At 39.6% G+C, this 17584-nt stretch overlaps 1 protein-coding gene across 1 annotated transcript in view; it reads right to left on the bottom strand.

The window, feature by feature from the left end:
• Positions 1-373: 373 nt before the first annotated feature.
• LOC104521000 (lysine-specific demethylase 3B) overlaps positions 374-17584 on the bottom strand; it is a 20621-nt gene continuing 3410 nt past the window's right edge. The window contains exons 2-9 of the mRNA XM_010162863.2: positions 12838-13009; positions 9697-9787; positions 9479-9609; positions 5505-5624; positions 4881-5020; positions 4341-4517; positions 3685-3819; positions 374-1724 (exon numbers count right to left, since the gene is read on the bottom strand). Of these exons, the coding sequence (XP_010161165.2) occupies positions 1644-1724; positions 3685-3819; positions 4341-4517; positions 4881-5020; positions 5505-5624; positions 9479-9609; positions 9697-9787; positions 12838-13009 (1047 nt within the window). The 3' untranslated portion in view covers positions 374-1643. The remainder of the gene's footprint in view (positions 1725-3684; positions 3820-4340; positions 4518-4880; positions 5021-5504; positions 5625-9478; positions 9610-9696; positions 9788-12837; positions 13010-17584) is intronic.

The raw sequence follows: 17584 nt of genomic DNA, 5'->3' as shown, positions 1-17584 counted from the left end.
AAACTGCTGCTGCCATCACAACCTCCAAGGTCACAATCCAGGGAACCTTTACCACCCCATCTGTATCTCCAGAGGAGAGGGCAGCTCTGAACGCAAACCTGTCAGGAAGATGGTGACAGGTGGGGAGCACAGCACAGGAGATGCTGCTTATGACAAGACAGATCCTATACCCAAACTGTCTCTGAGAATCGAGAATCTGTAGGTAGCTTGGTAGGCTCCCAGCACATACTTGGGACGCCAGGCGTAAAACACCCAAGACTTCTGGTCAGACACAGGAAGAAATTAACAGGTAGCCTACACTACCAGAGGCAGAAGCTGAGACAAACTCAAAGCAGGAAGATCAGCGTTCAAGTCTGAAAGAAACTGCCCAAGCTGTTACAGTAAATGACTTTTATTTTTTAAAAAATGAAATAACCGTGAACATATTAACAGGCCCGCAGGTGGCACTACAGTACAGCTGGATATAAGGTAGATACATTTCCCCATGTACCCGGACAATGAAATCCATTGCATCAATGCTGACATTAGTAAATTCTGAATACAGTTCTATCAAGCAGGAACATTTTACTTAAAATAGTTCTGGACAAAGTTGACACTGAAAGTTAACTTTTCCTTCACTTTGGAAAGGACAGATGTTTTCAGCTAGCACTGGTATTGGGTGAACTATTGCCTGCAGTCACCAGTGCAGGGAGAGATGTACAACATCTCCACATGAGAAGAGAGTTCATACTCCTTTTTAGTTCTCATTCTGAGGAAGCAGGGTGGCTTAGGGAGAGGGGGGAAGATGGGTAAGGAATATGGGCAAGGAAGGTGGGGTGTCAATTTCTGTTCACACTCCTTTGGCTGTTTTTGTGCTATTTTGGACTGCTTTCTAAAAATCACTTCTTGATTTTATTGAAAGGAAGACTAAATGTAATGCGCCTTTCCTTGAAAATCCAGGAACAGTTGTGGTACTTCAAAAATACTAAAAATATCTACTTTCATGAAATATTAACTGTTTCACTACAAACCTAGTTTTTCACTAAATACACAATTCTCCTATTTCTGGAGTCTCCTGGGGGAAAAAGTGGGTTCTCCCTTTATTTCTGCAACTCTACGGTGTATAGAGAAACGGCTACAAGAAGGGGAGTGCAGAGAAAAGCTTTATTCTTTTCCTTGGCCTGTATCTCACATGGGAAGTTTGCTTAAATTTCTGCAGTTGGGCTGCTGTTGGTTACACTCCTTCAGCAGCTATCAACTAAGTCTGCAGTAGGACAACCCACGTCCAGCACATTCCTTCTAACTTCATGGAGACTAACTAGGCATGAGGAAAAAAAAAAACATCCACACTCTTTATACCATTTCTAATCATAATATGCAGGAACACCAAGTGGTTTCCACATTCTTCCAATTTGCAAAAGGCCACAGGAAAGGGACATGGCACCTTTCATTAGAATCTGGAATTCTGCATGTAACAGTGCGACCTTCCGTTAGACCTTCAGTGTTGAGGCAGCGTAGAAAAGAGTGGCTGAAGAGTGTGTGTAATACTGACCACACCAGCTCTTAGTGAGAAGCCTCTGCTCCTGCAGAGGCAGTCATGTGCAGTCCCTGTATATACTGTGAGCAAAAGGTTTACTTCACAGGGCATTTGGAATTAGCAATTCCTACGATCTAGCTAATTTGGATTCATGAGCTTTCAGTGTGCCAACAGCATCTTTCACTGCATGGTAGATAATGTTCTTCACCTGTAGCAGGAAAAAAAAAAAAGAATCGATTTCTACAGACTAACAAGGAGAGTCTTACACACCTATGCAATCAATTTTGACAGCTGAATTCATCATAGTTAGCAAGTATACAGAAAGTAGATACTATCACTGTTTCAGTGTATCAACAGCACAAATTTTAACTCTCTTGGTTAGATGACAAATATTTTAGACACCTGCACTGATTTATTAACTCATTTTTTGGTCACCCAGCAATATATGTTATGCTATTTTAAGATAAAGTCTCTTTTTTGAGGGGTAGAAGGAAATACACTATGAAGTTATGCATATGAGTTTATTTTGAAAAAGTCCTTGTGATCCAAGTCACAGATTCCCATGAATCAAGCCCCAAAGGAGCAGGAAAATCATATGGTTTAAGATGATGCAACAAATCATCCTGTTGTCTTTGTATGGAGGCTAGAAATTCTCCTAATTTATGCATCTTCCAGAAAGCATGCAAAAGCAGAGATCGCTCACAGCAATCTGTTCCATGCTTAGCTATTTGACAGTCAAAGTTCTATCTTGTTCCTGATTTTTCTGATCTAAGTTTATTTGAATTCTGTTTCTAGGTATTGAAAGGAACACTCTCACTTCTAAGTGAGTAGCTTAATTGCACTTGCTCAACTAACTGCCAAACACCATCATTTTTTCCTGATGTACATATGATCTCAGGCTTTTGTATCATTTATGCAACACTTACTTGGTGTAATTTTTAATATCTAGATATACAAAAATTAGACAGATTTTATATGAAAATACTACAAAAAAATACATGAAAAATGACAAAATAAAATGGTAAAGTTTGGCTATGATGCACAAATACAACCAATATTCCTTTTCACAGGAGTATTGACTTCTACTTTGCCAGAAGTTGCCTTTTTCCCCCCCTTTTTTTTTCAATAAGCATTATTCATTTGCAACCTATTCATTTACAGAAACACTTCCTCATCTGTATCATTACAGCTGAAGAAGTACAGTGTTAAAAGCTGGATCTCCACAATGAAAGTTGATCCTACTTCTGCCTTCCTTTAAGATCCTGTGCAAATCTGTATCAAAATTTATAGCAATTTTTCACATACTTGTTTGAGAGAATTAACATAAGTTTCAACATTCTTGGTTGACATATTGGAGAATGGCTATATATTTGAGTACTTAACTTTTGCAAGAACAGCCATTCTGCAAATCTCTACCCTCCTTCATTTTACATGCATGAGATTACTAATACACAAAAAATTCTAACAACAAAATTTGCAAACTAAAAAGATACTAACTCTTCAGAAGCATACATAGGTGAAATAAAAAAAAGGTCTCCTATGGCCTTCTCTCTGTAGAACTTACTGTCTTATACACAGTGTACTACTTCAGTGCATAATATGTTCTGTGCATAATCATTAGTTTAAGCAGTCAGACTTCTTCAAAACAAAACACATATAATTTTCCTGTTTGGGACTAATTTAGAATCAGAATCATTTAGGTTGCAAAAGATCTTTAAGATCATCAAGTCTACCACTAAACCATATTCCTGATTTAAACAAGCAAGCCTTCACGTTCAGACCAATTTTCCTTTAGTCAATAAAGAAACAAATACAAGTGTCCTTGGTCAAATAAACAAAGCACTGCTTTTTCCTTTTTATTTTTTTTTCTGCTACGCTTCAGTGTCATTCAGGATTCAGCCATTTAAAAACTTATTAACACCAACACACGCCCTAGTCCTACAGTGGAAAAGTTCTCTGGAAATCCAAAAGTTTATTACTAATTTTTGTTTACATAATACTGCAGACATAGGTGCATTAATTATTTTTAAAATACTCATCAAATTAGAACCTCCAAAGCTCTTGGAAGTTGCTATTTTTTTCTTAATCATTAGCCACGCGTTTCTAGTATTGAACAAAGCTGGGAAAACATTGGATATATTTAGTGACTACTGTCATAAAAGTGTTACCTGCAGTTTATCCTCATGGTTTGTGTGAGTATTAGACAGGTGCCTGAACTCCTGGGTCAGACGGAAGCAGTGCTTCACATGTTCTGGAGATACAAAATCTTCTGCCACTTTAATGCAGCTGTACAAATTATGGACCTAAAAAAAACCCGTATCAAATGACAGATACATCAAGACTGAATGAACCGTACAAAACCCAAAAAACCTTACCACCAGGTATGTTAGGTTCTTCCACATTCACTTTTCAGAAACAGGAACTGAAGCCTATTTAGAATTGTGTCTAACGGTAAAGTCAGAACAAAAGACATGACATCTGACATATTCCCTATTCTCCCACATAGACTAGTGTTCCCTAAGGGAAGTTCTCTACACTTTTTTGGAATTCTGTTCCTTTGGCTGAAGTTTCACTACACACAAATGTTTTCCCATCATTCACCCCCCTTTTTTTTAATTCATTCCATGACAGTACTGTACATGTAATTCAGGTATTTATATACTTTTTACTAATATAATGACTAAGATCCAATTCAAATCGTTCCTGTAAGAACTGCATATATAGAAAAAGGAACTTAAGTCAGCAGTATTAACTAACAGTTACTTTAAGGTGCAGTTCTGTTGTGCCTCAAGTTGAATTCTGTTTATCAATACGGCATACGTACCTGATGGGGAGCACCTGCAGGAATGAACACAGCATCTCCAAGGAACTGCACTATTGCCCAGCCTTGTACACCATACTCATCGTAGAGTCGCTTACGTAAGGTCTGGTCCAAGTACCAACTTTGGTCATGAATGGGGTCGTGATCTGGGGGATTTTCTTGGCCTTGTTCTTCTCCAACCTAGGGCCAAGATATGGGGGTTAAACTATCACAGATGTGTGTGTGTGGGGGGGGAACTATGACATAGTGCCTTGATACTGCTGGCTCACAAAAAGCTCTGTACCAAAAAAACACAAAGAACTATTTCAAGGTAGGACATTAGTTTCATTAAGCTCATTTAGGTCTTAACTAGTGACATGTGCATTAGTATGAAGAGTCTAGATCAGGCTGAAAACCTGAGAACATAGTAACTATTAATGTCCTCAAAGACAGCGTTAGAATACCTATGCACTTCATGTTAATAGCTATTTTTATCATTCAGCTCCTGTTAGTAAGCTAGTCAAGGAATCCTGTAGGCTCAAGCCCCCTTTATAACCAACATACCTTCCGGAGAAGTTCCCTTATCTTTTCAGCATCCTTGGCAGCATAGATGTGCCACAATGCTCCAGGTTTCTCTCTTCCTTCATGGATTCGCTGCTTTGTTACATCATCAGCATCCCCCTCATCAATTGTTTTCAGAACCTCTGAAAGGGGAATCCATATAAAAGCAGTAGGATTACAAAGCTTCCGATTTTTGACATATAGAAGAAGGAGCATTTTGAGCTGCTAAATACAGTCACACTGCTACTACAACTGGTGCATCATACAGTGCCCTTTCTAAGCACATCAAGCTTCATTTTAACAAAATTCAGGATGTGTGTCAATTGACGGCTAATCACAAAGAATTCAAACTGAAATAACTACAATTATTCAAATACAATGAGAATAAAAGAGTAACTTAGCAGCCTTTCTCCTCTTTTCTAGCAAAACTCTGCTACTTCCACAGTTGGAAACCAATGAAGCATTACTGCACTTTTAAACATGTGCTGCAGATGTAGCAAACTGCCTTGTATATTTGGGTTATATCTCATAGATATGAAAAAGCTGAAACAATAAAAGGTACAGTCATCTTTCTCACACACACAATTGATTTTTAGTGGACAGAAAAGAGCTTTCCTCAAACATTACCATCATCATGGGTCCCTTCCCCAATGGGAATCCCAACATACACCATGACATTAACAGCATCAGACACATCCAAGTGCAGGTTTGTGGTACCAACTCGTCTGTCTTCTGCAGTAATTAAGCCTATAATAGAGTTTAAAATAAAATAAAATTCTATTTAAGCTTTTATAGAAATTACCTGCCTGAAAGATCTTTCTAGAATGCTAGCTTTATGCAGCAATGAGAGCAGAAACCAATGTCAAAGGGCAGCTGAAGTAATTACTTTCATGTCATACGTGGCATAAGTAAAAATTTTACTGATAACTAGTATTTTTATTTTACAGGAAATTGAAGTAGCAAATTATAGTTCACCTAAGTCATGAGAAAACAAGCCTTTTAAAAACAAAGCCTTAACTTGTATTTTAGAATTTTGTCTCTCTGAGGGTCATTTATACAGTCTGTAGTAGGGAACTTAGCTTTCGTAATACAAAGTTAGTAGGCATTCTTTGTCACTGTCTTCCTTCGCTTGGAGGTACAAGAGAAACCCCAACTGCTGTAAATGGCATCAGCATCATACTGTGTGCAGCAAGTTGTTGGACTGTTACAAGTATAAGCCTCAAGCAGTTCTCATACTCAGCTGTAAAATCCATGTGATCAGTTGAATTCACAGCAGTTATTGTCCAACTGTATACAGATTACAATTGAGTAAGGATAAACACCTGTTGACTCTCAAGTGCTTATACCTTTATATATTGGATAATCTTACCCCTCTCAGGTGGCTATGAGTAACAGAGATTTCAAATGTTTGGCACTTAATCCTTTCACCTTCCCATATAATACATTCTTCTCTCTTCTTCTGACCCTTCAATAGCACTCTCTCTCTACTTTTGCTTTACCATCTCCTCTAGCAAGTAACATGGGGAAAAAAACTAAAAGATTAAAAAAAAAATATCTTTGTATCAGCAAGCACTAATGTAAGTATGATCACAAGACTACTGGTTATGTTTTAGGATTACCATTGTATTTATCTCTTTTCTATTTAAAATACAAGCTTTGGGAGACAGGAACTCAACTCACTGTACAGTACTACCTATCATAACAGACCAGAAACAGAAGCTAATTTAGACAGTTTGAAGCATGAACTTGAAGAAACCACAACTGAAATATAAACATGGATAAATACAATATATAGGTTCAAAAAACAGGCCAGAAAAATTCACAAAAGATAGGTTAATTATTCACCTCAAGTAAGGGCCCTTACGTATTTATTACAGAGTACACTGAGAAAATACAAATACAACATTAATGGCAAGTCTTATGTTAAACAGATCAAGTATTTATACATAAAAATTGGTCAAGCTTTAAGGGTCCTTTACACACAAAACCTGTTGAAGGCTGTAACATTTCTTCACATTTAACTTCTGTCAACAGTCCTGTTATTTAGGTAACTGAGTAACACTTTAAGAACCAAGCTTCAGTCACAATTTTTCTATCTTAATGCTTTAAAATGTTACGTGCATGAATGACTACCTCACTATGAGAACTTTTTTCCACCGCATACTCAGAAAATAAAGCCACATATTTACAACCAAAATACATTTAATATGCTAGAAAAGTTACTCTTATTCACCATAGACACAACTGTTGTTTTTGTATCTAGGTCCACCCTTTCACTAGTCTTTAAAGCAGCTAAGAGCAAAAAGATACAGAACTAGCTGTGAAGACAGGCCTAGCTATTTTTTTTTCTTTTAACTTGCAAGTAAAAGTAAACAAAGTGTAGTACTTTCTCTCTTCTGACCAAGACCTATACATCTAAGACAGATCAAATAGTAGAGGGTTAGATTCTATGCTAAAAAAATACCGCTGACACTCCCTCCACAAACTATGATACAAAGGAAAATAAAACTTTGACATTTAATAAATTCAACAAAACTAATCCACTCCTTTCATTGCCAGCAACTAGCAATACACAAAGACAAGTTAGCTGTCATTGTTTACCTTGCTTCTTGCTGCACTCACACATATATTGCCTGATTACATTATAAGCTCTTCGGTATACAGTTTTCATCACTCAAGTTGCATGTCAAGTAAGACATAAACCAAAACAGTGAACTCTTAAATAGTGAATAAGCTCAATTTGCCTAAGTTCACACACACTTTTTTTCCCCCAACTCTTAATTGTGATATCATACTGCTAAAAAACCCAAAACAAACCTACATACACTTTCTCAGAACTGCAATATGTTGGTTTACAGCTTAAGTCTACTCCACATTCGGTTACTGAGTGTGATAGTTTCACTGGGTGGGCCCTTGGCCAGCAGCCAACAGAGCCATTCACCCACTTCCCCCTCACCCCCAGGGGATTGGGGAGAGAACTGGGGGGACAAGGGTAAGGAGACTCGTAGGGTGAGAGAAGAACAATTTAATAATTGGAAAAAAAAGAAAACTTAAAATAGTGATATTAAAATAGTAATTATAATAATAGTAATAAAATACGCCAATGAGTGATACCCAGTGCCATTGCTCACCACCCGCCGACCAAGCCCGGCCCGTTCCCAGATGATGATCCCAGAGGAGCGACAATCCTGAACTGAAACCGCAATCCCGGGAGAGCGAGAGCCCGAGCGAAAGCCAGAGAGAGCAAGAGACCCTCACTAATATACTGGACATGACATGATATGATATGGAATACCCCATTGGCAATCTAACTGTCAATTAAGTTTATTAATTTAAATATTCTTCACCCTCTTAAATCTTGTGCTTGTGGACTAACAGAACACAAGGTCCTTCACTTCCAGTGACAAAAATGTAAACATCGGGATGTTCTCAGTGTCTCTCTCATAGCAAATTCCAGGCTGAAAGCAAAAAGCAGCACAATTCTAGCTACTGAAAAAGAAACCCAGCTCTGTTTCAGCTAAAAACCAGGACACTGAGCTAAAACATTTTTTTGAAAGATGAAACAATGAAAAATTTTTCATGTCCTTAGGTGAGTTGTTACTGTAGGCATAGAGATAATCAGAATGCAAAACCTTAAAAACCCCTGTACCTCTGTCTCATAAATATTCAAAGAGAACTACAGTAGTTGCATTATGGTAAGTTTGCTTCCACATACTTGCTTTGCAAGACGGCTGCAACCTTTTCCTTATCCATATCACCTGACATTTTTCAGTATATACAAAGAGTAACTACTTTATTTATCTTACTCTAAAGTTGAAAAAGTATGTACTTCCAAATCAGTCAGTTATTTAAAAGTATCCTGGAACTTTAACAATAATTTGTTTTAAATAAAAAGTCTCCAAAACCTGCTTTTGGCCATGGTCTCAAAGTCAGTACATTCAGGAACTGAAATAATTCAAGTTGATATGATGTGCATTAGTTGTTCATACATACTCCACATTCTGCTACACTGACAATTGTGAAAAAGTAATGCTTCACAGCCCCATGCAGGGTATGCGTTCAGACAAAGGTGTCCTCTATTTGTATGCTATTTACCTACTATACAATTACAGTCTTAAGAGGATAAAACTATCCAATTCATGTAGCTGAACATGGTGACAGTTTTGTCTTTTGCATGTTGTCTGTGATCTGTGTTGTTAGATGTGGATGAAGAAAATTACAGCCCTGGTTGGAAACATGAACGCACAGATCTAACTGCCCAGAAGCTGGCTAATTTTCTTTTCAAATGTATCAATTGGTCTCAGAAAGATATTAACTTTTCCTTGAACTCTGTATTGGTATTAGGCTTATTATGTGTATTAAATAATAATTGTTTGCAAGCTTAACATCATATGTACATCTCTTGTACAAAAGGCAAGAAAAGGGCACATCTGACAGAGAGAGGGGACTAGCAGAGGAATAGACTGCACGACCAATTAAAAAAACCTGTCAGCATGCTCTAAGATAATCACTGAGTTTTGATTAATGCCACAGTGTTGCATATGCCTTAAGTATAATAAAGAGCCACAAAAATCAAGATGTGTAGAACTATTCTCACATACCATAGGCATTGTACATTTTGGGACCCAAGTCAGGGCGGACAAAGTAGCTTGGTAGCCTAGAAGCCAAATTGAGTCTGCCATCCCTCTTGGTATATTCAGGAAGAGGAAGATTTTCCATCAAGTCCTCAAATCTAGGGAGCAAAAAGAGAACAAAGGCATGTTTTCCTCCTGTAGCGGCTACAGCAGTCCTGCAGGCATTGATACTAAGGTTTACTTACCTTGTAGGCATCATATCTCTAAAGTCCTCCCCTGGAGGCCAATCCTTTAACTTTAGTACCATTGGCTGACCATCATCTGATCTGAGCCGTTCTGCAAGAAACAAATTAAGATTTCTTCATGTAATATCTTTTCACCAGAGCTCATTACGTTGTTTAAGCTGTAAGCCTTTTGCACCAAGACCTCTTCTATTGCACAGCAAAATGGATCCTGATTTTTCTCTGGGCTTCCAAGCATTACCATAGCATGACTAAACAACAGTTTAACAATTACATACATACATACATATATATATAAAATTACCTACAGCAGAAGTTTGACAGATCTTGCACAGCTAAGTTTTAGAATAGTTTTTATTCAACTTTGAAAACAAGCCTTTCCAAAGCATTCTGCCTTACTACTTTTACTAAAGTCTAACGAAGTTTCATCTTTCATTTCAAGAGGAGTGGTGCTTCTATAAAATTGAAGTTATTGGTTCATGCTCTGAATCAACCCCAACCTCAGTATAAAGCAAGAAACATGGTACACCACACTCAAAAAAGCTAAATGGCAGGTGGTTACTGAGCAAGACAGCCTTTCATTTTTTTTTTTTTTAATTTTTTTTATTCTTCTTTGCTGAAGGCACTCAAATTAGCAGGGTGCTGAATTCAAATATTTGTTCTTCACTTCAAGAGTTGTACGCAAGTCCTGACAAGTAACAGAGAAAGCCGGTAGCACAGAAAAATGACATTATGTAGGCAACAGTGGATCTAAGCTGTGACAGCACTGACTACACCAATTGCTGTTTTGACTCAGATGTATTGGGAAGTGATACATGCGGCAGCTTAGAGGACTCGGCATAACATTTAAAGAGGAACAGAGTTCACTCTTCTACCAGATTCTTCACGACTCTACATGAAACTATCAGTTGGAAAACAGGAGTACTGTAGTCTGAAACCTTCACATCCCCTTTTCCCCAGAAAGTAACATCCTTCACCACTTCCTACCTTAGCAAGGGTTGTTAACCAAACAAAAAGCAACCAATCTTACCCAGACCTAGCAGAGCTGCTGACAGCATCAAAAGAGAAAGCATATCTAAGAACTAGGACCTGGAGACCTGTGCATCACACCTGTATTATGTATCAACATGCTATCAAATACAGCCTTAGTTTGCAATAGAAAAAATTATTTTATTGAAATTAAAAGGAATTAAGAACTGCAGATATGTAAACCAAGGTGACTGATTTAAAGAAAATAAATTTTGATGAGCTACGGATTTAGGAGAGGCAAGTGAACTGAAAAGCTCAAGGACTTGAATTTAAAGATATTTCAGAACTTCTCGTGTTCAAGATTTTCAGTTCATCAAGGATCTTTGTTCCAAACAAGGAGAAGAAACTTGTAGGAAGGCTATTCAGAAAGGACAGAGTGAAGAGCTACCTGGAGGAACACATACAGATCTGACGAATTACACAAAACTGAGCAAAACCCAGATAACATCTGATCAGCAAAGAAAAGCAGGCCTAAGAAGGCTCAAAACAACAAGTCAGACTTGCCAAAAAGTCCACTTAGAACTCAAAGATATTAAAAGTAAACAGCACAAGACTAAAATTAACCAAAATAAAGTATCAGATTGAATAGTTAAGGTAGTATCTCAATACCACCAAGTTCAGTGGCTGTTATACACCTCTTCAGTAACTTCATGCAAGTAGTGGAGGGAACCAGCCACATATTTCAGAAATTCATATAATGCAAAGAAGTCAAGAGTCATTATGTAATTTGCAAACAGTTTTCATATGAGTTTGTGTGTGAAATCTCTGGACTAGTAGCAAATAACACTCTTCTACACTGGGGACTGCACATAGCTGAAAAACACTAAATAAAATGTATTTAACATGAACTAGCAAAAGTGATCAGGTTTTCTGACCTAGATCACTAACGTTTCTCATGTAAAGTGTGGCAAAGGCATTGTCTAAAAGAAAGGCTGCAGCTGATTTCGCTGAAAGGAGACAAACTACAAATAACATTTCTTAACTTGACCCATACAAATTTACTATTTTAATGAATGATGCTAGCACAAAAGTGAAGAGTTTGTTAAAGTTTCCCAGTTACAGTTAATATACAGAAAGACCACACCATTATATCCTTCAAGGCCATTTATTTCTGAGTAGTAACAGAAATAGTATGAAATTTAACAGTAGACAATACAAGAGCCTGTATTTCAAACAATATAAAAACAAGCCAAAAGTAGGGAGCTCTTTGATTGGAAAATTACTAGGAAAAGGAATATTCTAGGTCTACAAATCTATAATTTTTTCTGCTGTTGAACAAACATTCCAATAAGTCATTCAATAGTTCACCATTTCTGCTATGTGCACATAGCAATAAATACAGAAAACATTTCATACACAACACTAAAATCAGCAACATTGCAATGACCTGCTACAACGCTAACATCTGAAGACCACTCTGACCGAGGTATATACAATCTAAAATAGAGCACTTTGTTTCTCAGAAGCTCTATAATCTGACCAGTTATATCCCCAGGATATATATATCCACATCCACACTTGACAGAAGATTTTGTCAAAGAAGAATCCAAGCATTAAGTAATGGGTTATTACATGAAGTATGAATACAGCACTACTATTCATAATATATATAAACATGTATTTGTTATCACAGATGATCTAATATAAAAATAATTTGTAATGTCAAGTCTACTTAATTGATGCATTCCACCAAGCTCCAGTTTTAGCTCTGCAAGTTCCCTTTAGTTTTACAATAAATCTTGAGGTTGGAAGGAGACTAAGGGTAGTCAAATCACTTACTGTCTTAATAATGGTAACTGATGATTAATTTTACTGAAGTTAAAAAAAAAATAGTTTCCCATGAAATGGATCATATTTTGACACACGAAAGCAACACACACCAACACACTGTAGTACAGACAATGTTTTCTTGGGCAGCCCTGCTCTAATCTTCACCAATAAAATATTTTCTAGGGTGCCCTACACGTAAGGAGCAATGGCTCCTTCGGATGAGACTTATAGCTATTTGGATTTAATTATTTATTTATTTATTTTAGAAAATAGGCGGAAAGGGAGGAGTTGAAGGCAGCAAGACAGACTGCTCAGTTAAACTAGTCAGCCATAGATATTACTTACTAGATATTATCTCAAAGCCATCCCAGAAGTCACGCACTTTCACGTCTGAAATTATGGCACAGTTCCTGCAGTTCACCAAATCTACATCTTGATCTCCAAATTCCAGGCTGAAAGCTTCTGGTTTCCAAAGCTCTGACTTCAACTTCTTATGGACACCAGATACCAGCACGGGCTGAGAATACAAAGATGAATGCTTACTCCACCATAACCAAATTTCTTACACATGCAGCCAAACTTTCTTAAGAGCTGAGACTCCTGGCTACCATCATAGAAAAGACACCACAAATCTATTTTCACCCATGTCTGGTTTTTGTGCATCAAACAAATAACCAGAGTCAAAGAAAACTTCAGTTCCAGGCCATCTGCAGTTGCCTTAGAAGCAGTACTGTATTAGACTTACTAAGGCAAGTGTATTAGGTCTACACAGCAAGGTGTTGGCAGCAGGGGTGGGCTCTGTGAGATGAGGCTGGGAGCTGTCCCACGCTGGACATAGATGGTTCCACCTTGCTCCAACAGACTCATTGCTGGACAAAGCTAACCCCATAATTGATGCTGGTGGTGCATCCATGATAATAAGGGTAAAAATGCTCCACAGCTGCTGGGGAGCCCGGGGGGGGAGGGGAAGAGGGGGTAAGAAAGTGAGAGAAACAACTATGTAGACACCAAGGTCAGTGAAGAAGGAAGGGGAGGAGGTGCTCCAGAGATTTCCTTGCCCCTGGAAGAGACCATAGTGAAAGCAGGTTGCCCCCCCTGCAGCCTGTGGAGGACCATGGTGGAGCAGATATTCACAATGCAGACCGTAGAGAACCCCACACTGCAGCGGAGGGAGATGCCCTGAAGGAAGCTGCAGCCCATGGAGAGCCCACGCTAGAGCAGGCTCCTGGCAGGAGCTGTGCGGCCCCTGGGGAAAAGCCCCTGCAGGAGCAAGTTTTTTGGCAGAAACTGTGGCCCGTTGGGGACCCACACTGGAGCAGTCTACTCCTGAAAGACTACAGCAGCCCATGGAGAGGGCTCATGCTGGAGCAGTTCACAAAGGATGGGAGTGATCTCTTTGCTAAGTGATCTCCCCATCTTTAACGTCACGACAAACTTTTCCACCCTATTTTCTCCCCCTGCCCTGTTGAGAAGGGGGAGTGAGAGAGCGGCTGAGTAAGGGTCTGGTAGCCAGCCAAGGTCAATCCACCTGTGGAAGTACAGTGGGTGTTGAGTCCCACCACCTCGCCCTTTTTTTAAGCACAAATGCAACTACCACTAGAAACAGCATTTGTACTAAAGCCTTCTCATATGAAATTTTTATATCCCGATATTAATTTTTTTTAATTATTTCACTGATTCTTTTTGTATAATCATGGATCTTCATTAATTCCCTAGTACAAAACCAAGCAGCAGAAAAGTGGCTGTTCACTTGCAAAACAGGTTTTAAGATGTTTAAGCTAACCATGTATATACATTCCGCACCAAGATTTGAGTGGGCTCTCCCCATAAATGCTCAAGGCATTTCCTAAACTAATACTAGTAAAAGGTATATCAGACAATCCTCCCAACACTGGCCAAGACCTTGTCAGTTCCTCTCACCCTGCAATCTCTAGAGAGACTTACAAGACTTGCGAGAAAAGGAAGAGAGGGTAGGAAGTAAACTTGCACAAGATAGTCCCTATGGACTATCCCACCTGAAGAACTCTAGGTTTTGTAACTGCTACCTGTGTTCAAATGACAGTTCACATGTCTATGCAAGTTTGAATCAAATCCAAGCTGTGCCCTATATATTAACAATGATCTGAAGGTAGATCTTGGGTTTATTCACAGGAAGAGCTCAGTAAAACCCTAAGGAGCACAGACGCCCCTAGATGTTCTAGTCTTATCAGTGCATTAGGCAAAGAGCTATGGACAAGCAACTCAAAGTTACATTGCTTAAAAACACTCCAGTAACTAACTGCTGCTTCACCTGGATTGCCAAATGGCCTCTAACAGGGCTAGTATCCATTTCAGTCCCTAAGTGAGGGCAACTATTCATTCATAAGTGAATGGAGGAAAAAAAAAAAAAAATCTCAACTTTGGGGATAACAGAAATGGCCTTACTTTTCAAATATAACACAACATAGCCCTTAAATTCTAGAAGACAGAATTGAAACCTCAACTCTAGATCTAGAGTGAGGCTTAAGAAAACAAAAAGGGGTTGTTACTTTACTCCTGTCAACTTCAGGGGGGGAAAAAAAAAAAGCAAAAAAAATTCCACAGAACCACAGAAACTTTTAGGTTGGAAGGGACAACCCTCACACTAAAGTGGTTTTCTTGTGTTCAGGTTGAACTTCCTGGTTTTTAATTTGTGCCCATTGCCTCTTGTCCTGTCAGTAGACACTGCTGAGAAGAGTCTGGATTCTTCTTCCTCATTGTTTCTCATCAGGCACTTATACACATTGGTAAGATTTCCTCCCACTCTGCCGAGCCTTCTCTAGGCTCTCTCAGCTTCTCTTCATAAGAAAGATGCTCCAGTCCTTTAATTATCTTTGTGGCCCTTCACTGGACTTGCTCCAGTAAGTCCATGTCTTTCCTGTACTGGGGAACCTAGAACTGGACACAGTACTCCAGGTGCGGCCTCTACTAGTGTCAAGTAGAGAGGAAGGATCACTTCCCTTCACCTGCTGACAGTGCTCTTCCTAATGCAGCCCAGGACACCGCTGCCCTTCTTTGTTGTGAGGATGCATTCTTGGCTCACTGTCACCTCCTTGTCCACTGGGACTCCAAGGTCCTCCCAGGCAAAGCTACTGTCCAGCTGGCCAGCATGTACTGCTGCAGGGTGTTATTCCTCCTCAGGTGCAGAACTTTACATTTCCCTTGCTGAACATACAAGATTTTTCTCAGTCCAATTCTCCAGCCTGTCTATGTCCCTCTGAATAGCAGCACAACCATCTGGTGTATCAGCCATTCCTCACAGTTTTGTATCATCTGTAAACTTGCTGAGGGTATATGAACTCTGTCCCATCTAGGTCATTAATGAGGATGTTAAATAGTTCTCAACCCTATACTGATCTCCTAGGGTACACTACTAGTAGGGTACACTACTAGTGACTGGCCTCCAGTTGGACTTCATGCTAGTGATCACAACCCTCCGAGTATGGCATTTCAGTCAGTTTTAAATCCACCACACTGTCCCCTTATCTAGTCCACACTTCATCAGTTTGTCTGATGACGTTACAAAAGTGTCAAAAGCCTTATCAAAGTTAGACAAAAGACATCCAGTGCTCTCCTCTCATCCACCAAACCAGTCATCTCATCACAGAAGGCTATGAGGCAGGTTAAGCATGACTCAACAAGCATTCCTGAGCCCCTCTTCTCTTCAGGACCATATCCCATGGGATTCTTCCAAGCAGATACCTCAGAAGGTGAAAGTATGCTCTCCTGAAGCCCAGGCTTGTGATCTTGCTTTGTTGCTTTGCTCCCTCCTCCCAGGATCTCAAACCAAACCCCGCTATCTCATAGTCACCGCAGCCAAAGCTGTCCCTTACCTTCACATAAACAACCAATTTTTCCTTGCTTGTAAGCATGAGGTCTATCAGAGCACCCTTCCCTAACCGGCTCCTCGATCAGCTGTATCAGGATGATGTCAGCAATGCACTCCAGAAAACTTCAGGAGTGCTTTTGTAGTTTTGTTTGTCCAGGAGTTATCAGGGCGGCCCCATGAGGCCCATGAAATGTGAACACAGGGCTTCCTCCAGTTGTCTGAAGAAGGCCTTATCACTTTTTGGTCAGGTGGTCTGTGGCAAACACTCGCCACTACATTGCCCACCTTAGTCTGCTCCCTAATCCTGGCCCATAAGCTCTCAAATGGCTCATCAGATGTTCCTATGCAGTTCCACGCATTCCAGCTGCTCCCTCATATAAACAGCAATGCTCCCTCCTCACGCTCCTGGTGCCATTCTGCAACTGTCCTTCCTGAAAAGCCTGTACCTATCCCCTTGCCATACTACAGTTGCATGAGCTATCCCACCACTTCTCTGTCATAGCAATGAGATTGTGGTTGTGCAACTGCATACTGATTTCTCCTGTTCCTTGTGCTATATGCATTAGTGTACAGGCACTTCAGAAAGGCGCCTAGTCATGCTGATTTCCCAGGAACAGTGTGAGAGCTTTCCTCACAATGCTACACAGTTCCTTACTTATGTGCATGTGCTTGAGGTGGAAATCTTTAATCCCTGTTTTCTCAAGTATGAGATTTCTCCTCATCACCCCACACTGCTTGCTTGCCAATGCAATCAACTAATTCCTTTCTTGATCACTAGTCATACTCTCCCACCCTTGTTGTTCCTGGCTTACAGCTCTCCTCATAAGGTTGGCCAGCTGTTGGCAAAGATGCTTTTGCCCCACTGAGATAGATCCCATCTCTTCCAAGCAGTCCTCAATCCTCAAAGAGGTTCCCATGATCATAAAACCCCAAACCCTGTTGTCAAAACAAGCTGCACAAATGATTGTTAACATGCAGAATCAGTCCACCTCTCTACCCCTTACTGGTACAATTAAGAAAACCACCTGGGCTCTATGGCTGGGACGACTGCTCTCAGAGCCATACGGTCACTCCTGATACTGTCCAGGTCTCCCTGGTAGTATTGTTCATGCCAATACGGAAGAGCAGCAGAGGGTAAATGTCTGGGGGACAGACAAGCTTTGGCAGTCTTTCCATTATGTCCCAAATGTGAGGCCTTGACAAGCAGCAAACCTCCCTAAGATGACAAAGCAGATACACTGATCC

Source organism: Antrostomus carolinensis, unplaced genomic scaffold (genome assembly GCF_000700745.2).
Source record: "Antrostomus carolinensis isolate BGI_N321 unplaced genomic scaffold, ASM70074v2 scaffold45232, whole genome shotgun sequence".
Lineage (NCBI taxonomy): Eukaryota > Metazoa > Chordata > Aves > Caprimulgiformes > Caprimulgidae > Antrostomus > Antrostomus carolinensis.
Note: the sequence above shows the minus strand (reverse complement) of the source record. Positions and strands in the feature narration are given on the sequence as shown.